This window comes from Eleutherodactylus coqui, chromosome 6 (assembly GCF_035609145.1).
Source record: "Eleutherodactylus coqui strain aEleCoq1 chromosome 6, aEleCoq1.hap1, whole genome shotgun sequence".
NCBI classification, from domain to species: domain Eukaryota; kingdom Metazoa; phylum Chordata; class Amphibia; order Anura; family Eleutherodactylidae; genus Eleutherodactylus; species Eleutherodactylus coqui.
In genome coordinates this window covers 14,864,587-14,878,814 of record NC_089842.1, presented here as the reverse complement: position 1 = coordinate 14,878,814, position 14,228 = coordinate 14,864,587, and the positions used below count along the sequence as shown (strand labels likewise).

General features: G+C 51.7%; 1 protein-coding gene across 5 annotated transcripts in view; it reads right to left on the bottom strand.

The window, feature by feature from the left end:
• Positions 1 to 3,030: 3,030 nt before the first annotated feature.
• The window catches only part of ARHGEF10L (Rho guanine nucleotide exchange factor 10 like), a 93,463-nt gene continuing 82,265 nt past the window's right edge, over positions 3,031 to 14,228 (bottom strand). For all 5 annotated transcript variants that reach the window (XM_066606346.1, XM_066606344.1, XM_066606345.1 and 2 more), the window contains 3 exons: positions 7,854 to 8,022; positions 6,880 to 7,002; positions 3,031 to 5,524 (listed from right to left, as the gene is read on the bottom strand). In XM_066606346.1, coding sequence (XP_066462443.1) covers positions 4,992 to 5,524; positions 6,880 to 7,002; positions 7,854 to 8,022 — 825 coding nt within the window. In that variant the 3' untranslated portion in view covers positions 3,031 to 4,991. The remainder of the gene's footprint in view (positions 5,525 to 6,879; positions 7,003 to 7,853; positions 8,023 to 14,228) is intronic.

Sequence of the window (14,228 nt, the reverse complement as noted above, 5' to 3'; positions counted from 1 at the left end):
CCATTTATCAAGTAAGGCTAAATCTTTCTCCATGCTCAAGACCCCCCAAGAATATCCAACCTATTGTATATTTTTGTGGCACGGTGATGCCAATAGAGACTTGTTCTTTTGTAGATGGCCGTTCCTCGCTCAGTCTATCGCCTAGTATGACAGTACAGATTAATACCCCATCTAAATTCAGCCTTAAGCACTTTAGCTATGGACTCGATGAGCTCAGACTTGGTGCCAACAACTTCACATAGTATTAGTCTTGCCACCGTCGCCTTGTCACTCACTATATCGCTTTACGTACATCATGACAATAGATGCTGCTCCATGTATTACATCACTAATTGTACATTTGCACAATACACTTGGCACCAGATCTGCATCTGTACATTAGTTTTGCTGTCTGCTCTATATCCCCACATTATTAGTCTTGGGACAGGGATGTTGGCATCGGCTACAAGTCCTGGCACTGGGTATTGATCTGTACATTAGTCTCAGCAGCACATCTCTATATATCACAGCAGGCCTCCTGGGACGGTAAAGCAGTTATCTGGTATAAATGTTCCTATTGTACCAGATGTTGGGTTGTAGAGTTGTCTTGGCACCAGCTCTGTGCATCCCATTACTGTACCAGATGTTGGGTTGTAGAGTTGTCTTGGCACCAGCTCTGTGCATCCCATTACTGTACCAGATGTTGCTATGTAGATTAGTCTTGGCACCAGCTATATTCCCTGTACATCCCATTACTCCTGGTACCAGATGCTGGATTTCATATTACATTTGCCTGTTGACCAGTCTATGAATCCGATTAGTCTTGGTACTAACTGTTGATAGCAACTTTTGTCTTGGGACAAGCTACACCTCCGTACAACAGATAAGCCTCGGTGCTACGTTTGTCTGTTTAGTCCTTTCACCAGCCGTATTTCACATTAGTCCAGCCAAGGTGATGTTGCCATCTAGTATAACTATGAATTAGTCTTGGCACCAGCTACATGCAACTATCCTACCAATAGGAATTGGACACCGGAGAAAAAAAAAAAATCAAATTAGCCCCGTGACCCTGCAGTGCAACATAAAATCAGGTTTTCCGCGGATTATGTGTGAATCCATAATATACGGGAAATCCAGCGATCTGAACGATGAGGCTTGGTCATCGGTGCTAGAGTTATGCAATGAAGAAATCATGCAGAGCCCCCCCCCCTAGGGGCCGATTTGGGGTCCATTTGGATATTCTATATATCAGCCCAGTGAGCCGTAAATCACAGAGGCTTGGAATGGGTAAACCCTGTTTCTATAATAAGGTGTGGCTGGCCCAAGACTCGCTGTCATCCATTATGGTACGGACAGGGACAAGCAGATTCGTCCAAGAAAGTGGAGAAGGGTCACTTGCTTGAAAACAAGACTCCTTGACGTATCGAGAACCTGTCATCAACCATAGGCAACGTAAACTTAGTTATGTTGCTTATAGTTTAGGTGACGTGGAGTCCGGGGAGTCTCTTTTCTTATGCACCTGGTTCTCCGTTCCTGCGTTGCCCGCGGCAAAGTTGATGTGCGCAGCAAGCATGCTTGCCACTCTTCAGAAGGAAGTCCGCACAATCCCATTCATCTCTATGGAAGGCATGCATGCACTCCCTTCCAAAAACATTCACACTTGCTGTGTGTGCACTGACTTCGCTGGGGGAACCGCCGAACCGTGTGTGTGTGTGCACCGACTTCGCTGGGGGAACCCGAACCGGGTGAGTAAGAAGAGACGTTCCCCGCCCGCCAAGTCACCTAAACTATAAGCTCCAGAACTTTAGTTAATGATACAGTGGATGACAGGTTCCCCTTAAACCATTTAATTCTGTTTATGTAGCTGAATACCCAACGCATTTCCAGGCCATAGCTCTTCGTTGAAGGCTATAGGTCTTTATATTCCATTGGCGTATTCTTACCATGTGTGTAGATGATTTATTTCTAAAGTAGTGGACACCAGCAGCCCTCTGAAGAAGAGGAAGAAGAAGCCACGGGCCTCGAAACGCGTCAGGACTAAACTAAATACAATTGGATTAAATGTTTAAAGTCACGGATTCTTGCTTTCAATCAAGTTATGTTGCGCCTCCTCCTCCTCCCCCGTATAGAGCTCCCGGGCCTCCGTTATGTTGACTCTTCTTCTCTCCAGGCCTCATAGAACAGCGATGAACATTTCCCCCAATGCGAAGCAAAGGGAGACCACTGCAGCAGCGCAGACAGAGTTTATGCAAAATCAAAGCAACATAAACATTGATGCAAAAAGTAATTTGGACGCCTTCCAGGTAACTCGCTGAGCAATTTAGAAAGAGATTACACAAAACAACAGGAGGACCTACCTGACGCACATAACAATGTCTGCCTTCCCCGGCAGCCTCCCCCAGCGCGCCGCACAATACAGAACGGAGGGCTCTGGAGAGACGGAGCTCATTTATGAATTGCTTGTGACACATTAAGATTCAGGTGCGGCTGTAACTTTTCCTCATACGTGCCCAGGACACTAGACCTACAAGGGGGTCCCGTATTTGGGGGGGGACGGATGGAGCTGCACGCAGACGGTAAATCACAGGAGGTGGAGCAGCGGCTGCGATCAATAAACCATCTCTGTAGAAAATTGTTAATGGCGGCACAGCCGAGGAGAGCGGCGCTTGTTTTATTTAACGGTTGTATGCCCGTAAATCATCACCCCCATCATCCTGAGAAGGCATGTAAAGAGATGGATGCCGGCACCTCTCCGAGTGATCGATGGCGTCTTGTATCCCAGCGCAAGCAGCGACATTCAGCTATCAATGTGCATCCCAATACTTGTCCAAAGAGCTTACGCTCCAGCCGGGGAGGCTGAAGTTTAAGGGCATTCTGACGAAAGTGACATCACAGCCACAATTGTTAAAGGGCTCTCACCTTCTCCAAGCTTTGTTTCCGGCTCACAAGCAATCTGGCCGCCGTTCCAGCTTTCCCAGTCTCCTGAATGGCGCACCTGCCTGGTCATACAGCGATATGGAATCATTGCAATAGTAAGTCCAGAACGCCGGGTACACACCGCCACCGCCGTGTGGGCGCTTTATTCATGCTGGTGATATATACATCATCTGTACACATAGAAATCTGTATATTTACAGGCACATATGTACATCACTGGAGAACAGCTGCTCTGTACAATCACATCTGCAGACAAGCTGCTAATTGCGTCTCTGTATCTCGCCGAGCATCCCGCTGGGTCACATGGTGCCGTCGCCACATGCCTAACCCATTCGCTGCCAGTCTGTGCATGCCATGCATGGATCCCCTACCCACGTAGTCCTCGTACCATTCTTCATACGTTACTGGGTACTAACTGTGGGGGGGTCAATCAAGGAAGCTTCTAGGAGTGTACAGGCAGCAACAATGTAACAGACTAGTCCCTTATTAAACCCTCTAGATACTGATCAAGCTTCACCCTAAGGCACACTCATTAGCCGCACGCCCGTGTCATAACCCCTACCCCAGCAGTCACGTACAGCTCATTATAATGTACATATAACGCTGAGCAGCCCTGCAAATATCTTACATTATCAAGTCCTGATATTGAGTAATATCAGGTCTTCTACTCCAGTCACATCCAAAGCTGCACTCACAATTCTATCAGCTGCCACATCCCCTACGGCATTGCTCTCTGTATTCTACCCATATTCATTACTACTATGCAGTACAATGGAGCATGCCCAGACGCTGCACCAGCAGGGGGTGTCAGGAAGAGCTCCGGCATCCTGAGAGTTCACAGGAAAGCAGCGCCTCCGACACGATTCATCAATCGCTTGTCTGCAACCGTAGGAGTAAAAGCTGCACAACCTCATACTGCACACAATTCCTTAATGTAGGGTCATTAGTTTGCAGGAGAAGCAACGGAGATAGGGAAGCGTTCTAACTCTAAAGGCCACATGTGGCATCCTGTAGGTGGATGGATATTAAAGGGATTGTCCATTTGTAAACTACTGATGGCCTATCCCCAGGACAGGCCACTAATGGTAGAGCACCCGGGGTCTGATGCCCAGCACCCCTTCTTAGCACCGTTCACCAGACGGTACGCTCATGCATTGAACAGATTTCTGCAGGTAGCAGACAGCTCTTTTCCATCTGCGGAGGCCAGGCTTGGTATTACAGGTCATTCACTTTAATGGGAACTTTGCCTGTAATACCAAGTCAGTCCACTGCAATGGGAACGGAGCTGTCTGCTTCCTGCAAAAATCAGCTCAGTGCACAAGAACATTGGTCTGGCGAATAGCCAATCGTTGAGAGCCCCTAGTGGCAGGCCCTCACCAATTTATTATTGATAGGATAGACTACAGATAGGTAATAAATAGTTTACAAGTAGACAACCCCTTTAAGGGCATGGGAGGGGTAAACAGGCCTTTTTTTCATTGAGTTTCCTCTGATAATACTTGGATACGCTGCACTCTAGAGTAGGTCTCTTAGTATACAGGTTCCAGACTTATACTGCGTGTATACTTCACATGTGTGATGGTCCTGACCACTCACCTCAAGTTGCAGATGCTGATGGACGTGCGTGGGTTAATTCTTACATTATGTAACATTGGGCAATGTGTGCCACCAGCCTTAGATACATTGAGCTAGCTAAGGAGTGTATCTGGGCCCTGACGCAGGGTCTGTGTTAATGTCGTATCCCTATACCATAGGTGCAGCCTTAGATACATTTAGCTACGGAGTGTATCCGAGTCCTGGCTCGGGGGTCTATGAAAACACCGTATCCCAATACCGCATATGTCTTCAATAAATATCTATGTTCAGTGTTACGATTACATAAAATCTTCCGTCTTCCCCGGTCACCACCACAGGGTGGTCTTGTAAAGTCTCGTCCCGTTGTGGCGTCCGTCCGCATTGGGGGGATCCGGCAGAGCAGCTGGAGAAGAGTGTAAACATTAGTGTGTACCTAGCCCCCCAGGTAACAGCATAGAAGGAGCTGAAGCCCCCACCAGGTAGAATGACGCCCCCCAATGCTATAGGACGAGAGGCAGCTGCCACATGAGCAGAGAACTGTCCGTGTCGCCCCCACCATGGACGTTGGGGTTGGAAGGATTGAAGTTCCGATAACCGGGTCCTCCTGAGATGATGACCACAGAGGTGATCTCCTTCCGATGAGCGTCCTTGGCACAAGGCCGGCTTCTGAACCAAACGTCGGGGTCATCTGTCATCTCATATATAGAACCATCTTCCTCAGTGGTTTCTAGAGAAGCATTGTCCGATCTGAAGCCCTCCCTGGCAGAGAGGTGATGACCAGGGAGGTGGGATGTGCCACGCAGCCGGTACTGGAGAAGGATCCCTTTAAGGCGTGATGGTGAGAGGTTATCAGAGGAAGGGTCCTGGGAGTGACCATCTGAAGGGTCTTTGGCTTCTGTTGCTCCCTCACTTTCCCGTACATCTTCTGACGATTCCTGCTCTGTCCTAAGGGCTTCAGGAGCCATCGTGCTGCAGGCCACCGTGAGGAACTGCACCGGCCCACAATGGCCATTGAGAGAGACCATCCCTTTTCCTGGTGGAAAAAGAAAGGAGAAGGGGATGTAAGAGCAGTGGACTGTGGGGGTCTATAAAGAGGGTGCAATCTGGGGGGGCATACAGAGCACTGTATTATGCCACAAGTATCAGCATGACCTAACAATGTAGACGTAAGGGACCACTGATCTATATAGTTGGGCATCACTGGGGTCTACACAGCCATATAACCCGACTCTGTGTATTCTGCATTGTATGTGCAGCAGTGAGTTATAGGGGCCTACATTGTGGTGTGTCATACGAGCCCCGCATGACGGCCGGCCGGGTCATACGAGCCCCGCATGACAGCCAGCCGGGTCATACGAGCCCCGCATGACGGCCGGCCGGGTCATCAGAGCCCCGCATGACGGCCGGCCGGGTCATCAGAGCCCCGCATTACGGCCGGCCGGGTCATCAGAGCCCCGCATTACGGCCGGCCGGGTCATCAGAGCCCCGCATTACGGCCGGCCGGGTCATCAGAGCCCCGCATTACGGCCGGCCGGGTCATCAGAGCCCCGCATTACGGCCGGCCGGGTCATCAGAGCCCCGCATTACGGCCGGCCGGGTCATCAGAGCCCCGCATTACGGCCGGCCGGGTCATCAGAGCCCCGCATTACGGCCGGCCGGGTCATCAGAGCCCCGCATTACGGCCGGCCGGGTCATCAGAGCCCCGCATTACGGCCGGCCGGGTCATCAGAGCCCCGCATTACGGCCGGCCGGGTCATACGAGCCCCGCATTACGGCCGGCCGGGTCATACGAGCCCCGCATTACGGACGGCCGGGTCATACGAGCCCCGCATTACGACCGGCCGGGTCATACGAGCCCCGCATTACGACCGGCCGGGTCATACAATAGCACGTTATAAATAACTCACACACTATTGTATTGTGAGTCTGATACTGTTGTATTATGGCCAGCGGGTCATCAGAGTCGTGTATCATGTCTGGTGGATCATACAGCAGTACGTTATTAGTAATTCACACACTATTGTATTGGCGGTGGGTCTGAGACTGGTGCATTACAACCGGTGGGTCATCAGAGCCGTACATTACGGCCGGCGGGTCATCAGAGCCATTCATTGCGGCCAGCGGGTCATCAGACCCATGCATTATGGCTAGCGGGTCATCAGAGACGTACATCACAGCTGGCAGATTATACAGCAGCGCATTATAAGTAATGCACACACTATTGTATTGGCGGTGGGTCCGAGACTGGTGCTTTAAGGCCAATGGCTCTCAGAGCAGTGCATTATAAGTGGGTCACCCAGTGCTGTGCTTGCAGTGCAATATGGTAGATCTATACAGCACAACATTTCAGCTGCAATATACTAGGGGTAAACCATCAATCAGTCATACCTGTGATTTTGGGGATTCCTTCCAGCTTAGGCACAGGTAAGGTAATGAGAATGCCCAGGTGTGTGCCCACCCACAGTGAGCCCTGGCATATTAGCAGGCTGGTGACCTGAGGATTCTTCTGTCCTGTGGGGAAGAGGTTCACATCATTCGCAATACTTCCCAGCTGGACTATTATCAAGATTTCACAGACACCAAACATGACAAAAAGACGCTCGCTCTGCGCCGGGAAGAAACATGTTGGGGGCGTCAGCTCCGATTAAACTCACCATTCACTGAGGCAGGAGCCGGGAATCCGAGCTGCGTCCAATCTGTAGCACATATCGTTAGCGGAGGTCTGACTAACCCTCCATGCGGCCCGCGGTCCACCCCAGGACAGATCTCACAGCGCCCGCTCATCCGAGCTCTGGCATCTCTGCTAATTATCTCCTCTTACATGGACACAAAACATCTGCTTTGTGCGTATCGTTACATAATAGCGGGGGCCGCAGTCTATCGCCGGGCGAGGAGACGTACTATGGGATCATTAACCTGACAGCTGACCAGCTCCATGCTGGACGGGAGCAACTCGCTGGGATTCGGTAACCACCGCATTGCAATTACAGCTGCGGGTGCGGGCCCCCTACCAACACAGACATAACCGTACGCGTTCAGGTAACCAAAGCCGTGGGGACGGCGGCCCAGAACCGCACATTTCCCGCAACAGCCATCTAATGTCTAGCAGTTCCTTAACCTATTATCAAGGAAGAGGAAACCAGACCTAATGCTCCAGTCGCATCTACGGTTACATCTTCTACTACAGTCACATCCAGAGCTGCAAGAACAATTTCCAGCAGCTTTGCATTGTGGGAGTTCACAATGGATGTGGATGCAGCTCCGGTGCAAACAGAGCAGAACCCATGGAAGCTGCTGGAGTTTTGCTGCAGCCATTAATGTGGCATTACTGAGAAGTATGGCGGGGGTCAGTGGAGCGTTACCTGGCAGCAGCAGCGTCCGGGTGGAAATGTTAATGTCTTGCAATAGTTCCAGCGTCTCCGTGTGGAAGAGACGAATAGATGAACCCTCGGAGAATGCCATCCAGACGCCCCCGCCAGCTCGGATCATGTGGGTAATGCTCACCGCTTCGTCCTGAATGGCTTCAAAACTCTGCAGGGAAAGAAGGGAGGAGATGAAGCGAGCGCACGACACTGGGGACATGCGGCGACCCCACGTGGGGCGACGATTACACGCTAGTACTACGACGTCGCATTTGATGGCTGTCAATGGTGTCGCATTGCGACATAACGGTTGCAGAAGATCCAACCCAGTTGAATTTTGCTTGCAAGTCGCATACGTCCGCAGTCGCAAGTGCCGAGTCTGTGACCTGTGGCGATTTAGCTGTTAAAGCTTAGGGCTACACGGGTTTTGCGACAAAGTCTCAGAAAAGACGCACAAATGATTTATATGATTTGCTGTCGCAGACAGGTCTCTTGCAAGTGGCAGTGGTGTGCGCTGTAGAGCGGTGTCTAGGGTGCGATACGCACGGGCAACCAAAATTTAACAGAGTTGGATTTTCGGCGACCGTCACAGATCGCAACGCAACATCACTGACAATTATTAGCTGCAATACTGCGATGCGTCGCCGTGCAGCCGGAGCCCAAAAGCCAAACTGCAGCAATGATGTTGTGTTACTTGCAGAAAATCCAAATTGACTTGATTTTGGTTGCATGTTTCCAGGGGGTTGGCCGAGTTATGGAAAGGCCTCACTGGGTCCCCCATAATGTAAGATAACTAATCAGTGGATACTCACCTCCTCCGCTCGTTTCCTGCCACCGGCGCCGCTCTCCGCTGTGTTTACTTACAGACTGCATGTGATGCACTATAAATTTGCTGCTGCAGCCAATGATGCCGCTCAGTGACCATCATTGGCTGCAGCAGTTTGGTTGTAGACGACTCAGTATGACCGCAGCCTGTAAAGATACTGGGGCCGGTGGGCGGGGACGAGCGGGTAGCCGTGAATATAAGCAGATCTCTTATTTTACATCATGGGGGGCCCACTGGGAAGCCATGACTTAGTCATAAGGGGTTGTCAGAGTTATGCAAACAGTCTCAAAAAGTTGCACGAGCAAAGAAGTAGTGCTACGTATCTAGGAGGGCTTGTACCGTGTACCATGGAGTTGGGGGGCTGGAGAGGGCCTGTCCTGTACCGTGTACCATGGAGTTGGGGGGCTGGAGAGGGCCTGTCCTGTACCGTGTACCATGGAGTTGGGGGGCTGGAGAGGGCCTGTCCTGTGCCGTGTACTAGGAGGGCTGCTGTGTAACTGTGCAGCCAAAGGATGAAGAGCGCCATCCTCTGGAAATAAGACGAGGAATTAAAGAACTTCTTAGGCCCGACTCATACAAACAGGTGAGATTCCGCATGCAGATTTTTACAGCTGAAGTCCTGCGATCATTTGCGGAAGGTAATTGCGAATGATGGCGAAACGTATCGTCCGTGTGAAGGAATGACCCCCTCTCTCCCCTACAGCTGGCATCCCAGCTTCTCCTTTGATGTTGTGAGCATCTCCGCCACTCATACGTAACGTTAATTCCGTACGAGCGTCGAAACATTTGCATCAATTGACTTCAATGGGGGCCGTCTGTGCGGAATCCGCGATACAGTAGACTATGCTACGAGTTTTCTTCCGCTCACAGAATACGCAATTCGTACCTGCGAGTGTGAATGAAAAATGTAAAATATATGCCTTTTTATTGTCCGTGTTTTACCGCAGATCTTCCGCACGGATGGCAATCGCAGATTCCACAATCAAAATCCGTTTCTGTAAGACCTACCCTTAAACAGCAAGCAGAGATCTTGAAAACAATGAGAAACTGGAACTGTCTATTAGAAAGCTGCAGAACATCTCATTGTAGAGCGATTACACTTCAGTTACATTACGTGAACCCCAAAATCCAACCAATGAATCCACCCCCCCCCCAACTCCATGATACACGGTACAAGAAAGGCCTTCTCCAGCCCCCCAACTCCATGATACACGGTACAAGACAGGCCCTCTCCAGCCCCCTAACTCCGTGATACACGGTACAAGACAGGCCCTCTCCAGCCCCCCAACTCCATGATACACGGTACAAAACAGGCCTTCTCCAGCCCCCCAACTCCATGATACACAGTACAAGACAGGCCCTCTCCAGCCCTCCAACTCCGTGATACACGGTACAAGAAAGGCCCTCTCTAGCCCCCCAACTCCGTGATACACGGTACAAAACAAGCCCTCTCCAGCCCCCCAACTCCATGGTACACAGTACAAGACAGGCCCTCAATGGTCCTCCCAACTCCACGGTACAAGACAGGCCCTCTCCAGCCCCCCAACTCCATGATACATGGTACAAGACAGGCCCTCTCCAGCCCCCCAACTCCATGATACACGGTACAAAACAGGCCTTCTCCAGCCCCCCAACTCCATGATACACAGTACAAGACAGGCCCTCTCCAGCCCTCCAACTCCGTGATACACGGTACAAGACAGGCCCTCTCCAGCCCCCCAACTCCGTGATACACGGTACAAAACAGGCCCTCTCCAGCCCCCCAACTCCATGGTACACAGTACAAGACAGGCCCTCTCCAGCCAGCCCCAACTCCATGGTACACAGTACAAGAAGGTCCTCTCCAGCCCCCCAACTCCATGGTACACAGTACAAGACAGGCCGTCAATGGTCCTCCCAACTCCATGGTACAAGACAGGCCCTCTCCAGCCCCACAACTCCATAATACACGGTACAAGACAGACTCTCTCCAGCCCCCAACTCCATGATACAAGGTACAAGACAGGCCCTCGATGCCCCCCCCCCCCCCAACTCCGAGATACATGGTACAAGACAGACCCTCGATCGCCCCCCAACTTCATGATACACTGTACAAGACAGGCCCTCTCCAGCCCCCTAACCCCATGGTACATTGTACAAAACAGGCCCTCTCCAGCCCCCCAACTTCATGGTTCAAGACAGACCCTTGATGGCCCCCCAACTCCATGATACACGGTACAAGACAGACTCTCTCCAGCCCCTAACTCCATGATACACGGTACAAGACAGGCCCTCCCCAGCCCCCAACTCCATGATCCACAGTACAATAAGGCCCTCTCCAGCCCCCAACTCCATGATACACAGTACAAGACAGGCCCTCTCTAGCCCCTAACTCCATGGTACACGGTACAAGACAGGCCCTCTCTAGCCCCTAACTCCATGGTACACGGTACAAGACAGGCCCTCTCCAGCCCCCCAACTCCATGATACATGGCACAAGACAGGCCCTCTCCAGCCCCCAACTCCATGGTACACAGTACAAGACAGGCCCTCTCCAGCCCCCCAACTCCATGATACATGGCACAAGACAGGCCCTCTCCAGCCCCCAACTCCATGGTACACAGTACAAGACAGGCCCTTGATGGACCCCAACTCCATGATACACGGTACAAGACAGGCCCTCTCCAGCCCCAGCACTGGGCGTTCTCTTACCCTGTGCTCCGCACGAGACAGGATCATATAACCAGCCATGTTCTCCGTGCAGCCACCCCTGGGGGGTGCGGAATCAAGAACCAAGGAAGAGACTGCAGACGAAGACTAATTAATTTACCCCGCATCTCCCGGCTAATCAATAGTTATAATTAAATCCCGGTTACAATTGTTCCTGCAGTAAACTGTGACCATGTCATTACCACTGGATGCAACGACCAGAGTCAATGGAGCAGAGCGCCAGTCCTAGTGCGGTTACTAAGCATGACGCTGGCGCTACAACCAATTTCCCAAAAGAGGATGGGGGGGGGGGGACACGGCCGGCTGCTTCTATTCTGATCCATGCAGACAAAATGCTGGAAAATTAAACGTATTGCACAGCGGAGACAACTGCGCGACTCAACTGTTTTAAAGGGGCAATGTTCATTGAATTAATGCGAGTTTCCAGAGAGAGGCGATTTGCACTTAAATGAGGGAAGCATCTGATAGAACAGCGGGGGCGCACACGAGCGGCGGTTATTATAGGCCGTACCTTCAGGAAAGAGAATAATTCTAGGTCACATCAGCATCTTCCTGAAAAGCAAGACAACAACTAATCCGGACACCCATGGGGCGCCCACGCCGGACACCCATGGGGCGCCCACGCCGGACACCCATGGGGCGCCCACGCCGGACACCCATGGGGCGCCCACGCCGGACACCCATGGGGCGCCCACGCCGGACACCCATGGGGCGCCCACGCCAGACACCCATGGGGCGCCCACGCCAGACACCCATGGGGCGCCCACGCCAGACACCCATGGGGCGCCCACGCCAGACACCCATGGGGCGCCCACGCCAGACACCCATGGGGCGCCCACGCCGGACACCCATGGGGCGCCCACGCCGGACACCCATGGGGCGCCCACGCCGGACACCCATGGGGCGCCCAACGGATTTTGAGGCAAACTCTGTACAAAAAAATTTGACGCCAATTCTGTCGTTTGCGCATAGCCTAAGGCCTCCGAACGGTTAGATCTACATCACATTTTTCCAACATAGATCTGAGCCTACAGCTGGTTTCCCACAGAGGTATTGGCGAAATAAGCAGAGGATAAGATCCATTGATGTCAATGCGTTAGTTCAAAGCTCTGTATTTTGCCGCGCGCATTTTGGTCTATTTTGCTGCACATTTGTCCACCAGAGGTCCTTCTAGAACCCGACAGGGTGCACAAATGAGCGCTCCGTGCGTACGGAGATGCGTGCAATGCTGCGTTATTCTGCTGGAAAAAGCACACCTGGGACTCATTAGATGAATTAGCCGTTTCAATCGGTGCATATTTGTACCCCGCGCAAAATAACTAAGTATCGCATGTGCACATACGCTCGCGTGAAGCCGGCAAGGATGTATTCACACAGGTGAGATTTTCACAAAAGTTCTGTCTACGATGGACAGAAGTCTCGTGGGAAAAGAACCCATTCATTCGAATACATTATTTCACGCGACGGTCCGAGTTTGAAAACTCGCTACTAGAGATGAGCGAGTATACTCGCTAAAGGCAATTGCTCATGCGAGCATTGCCTTTAGCGAGTATCTCCCCCGCTCGAGACAGAAGGTTCGGGTGCCGACGCAGGGGAGCCGTGAGTAGCGTCTGTCAGCAGGAGGGAGCGGGGGGAGAGAGGGAGAGAGAGATCTCCCCTCTGTTCCGTCCCGCTCTCCCCCGCAGCTCCATGCCCGCTGCCGGAACCCGAACCTTCTGTCTCGAGCGGGCAGGTACTCGCTAAAGGCAATGCTCGCTGGAGCAATTGCCTTTAGCGAGTATACTCGCTCATCTATACTCGCTACATGTCGTATTCTTGTTCGAGTCTCGCTCATTAGAGGCGAGTTGCAGCTGAGAATCTGGGCCGCAGCTTGTGCTTGGCTGTGCGAGTGCGGCTTCGTCTGCAACAGAACAATTCCAAGGCGGAGTTTTGCCACAGGTTTTCCTACGACCTACACATGCCAGTGCATGTGGATTCTGCGCCAAGAACCAACAGGTAAAGTTCCCCCCCCCCCCCCCCCAAATTTCCAAATTTGCATGTGGAAAAATATGCGCCATACGAACTCCAGCGCAGACTTCTGCAGCGTCCAAGGAGCAGGCCCACAACCGAGGAAATGGCGCGGTAGATGAAGGCCTTGTCACGGGGCTCTACAGTCTCCTCCCCTGGGGGTAGCTCGGGACCCGACCAAGTTACTGCTGGGGGAGGTCACACGGAAAGGGTAACTAGCGGTTACCTTGAAGTTCTTTGTCACTCGTGACGCCACCGTTCCGTCCTCTGCAGTGAATCCTGAAGTTGTAATAAATAGTCCACACACAGGGGTGATTTTCTGACCAAAACCGGGAACGCTCGGTAGAGGGCATTTACTTAAATAAATCTCTGACCAGTCCAACAACTTTACATCAGTCAGCAAACATAAATGCAACAAGAGAATGGAGGTGTGACAGAGAGGATTCTTGGGGTGTCAGACGAAGCCACAGTCCCAGTTATCTGTGGGGTTCTGCTCCCAGCGACTCTATTCTTTTCCTCACTTGCTTTCTCTCTACCAGTTCACACTCACGGTGAAGTTGCACTCAGCGGCTTCTCTCTGTCAGTACTCCATATTAGCACAGAGGAGGCCTGGGTGACTTGTGCCCAGGGCAAGTAGTAGGCCATCGTTCGGACTCCTCCATCTTTGGGTCCTCCTAACACGAGGCTTGGTTTTCTTCTACTCACTAAAAGTTTTTCTCTCTCCAAAGTATATCAAAGACTCTCTTCTCCTACACCTTGGAAATATATATGTAACACACAACAAGATACCCTTCCCAGACATAACCCAGACATTAACCCACTCAGTGCTGCAA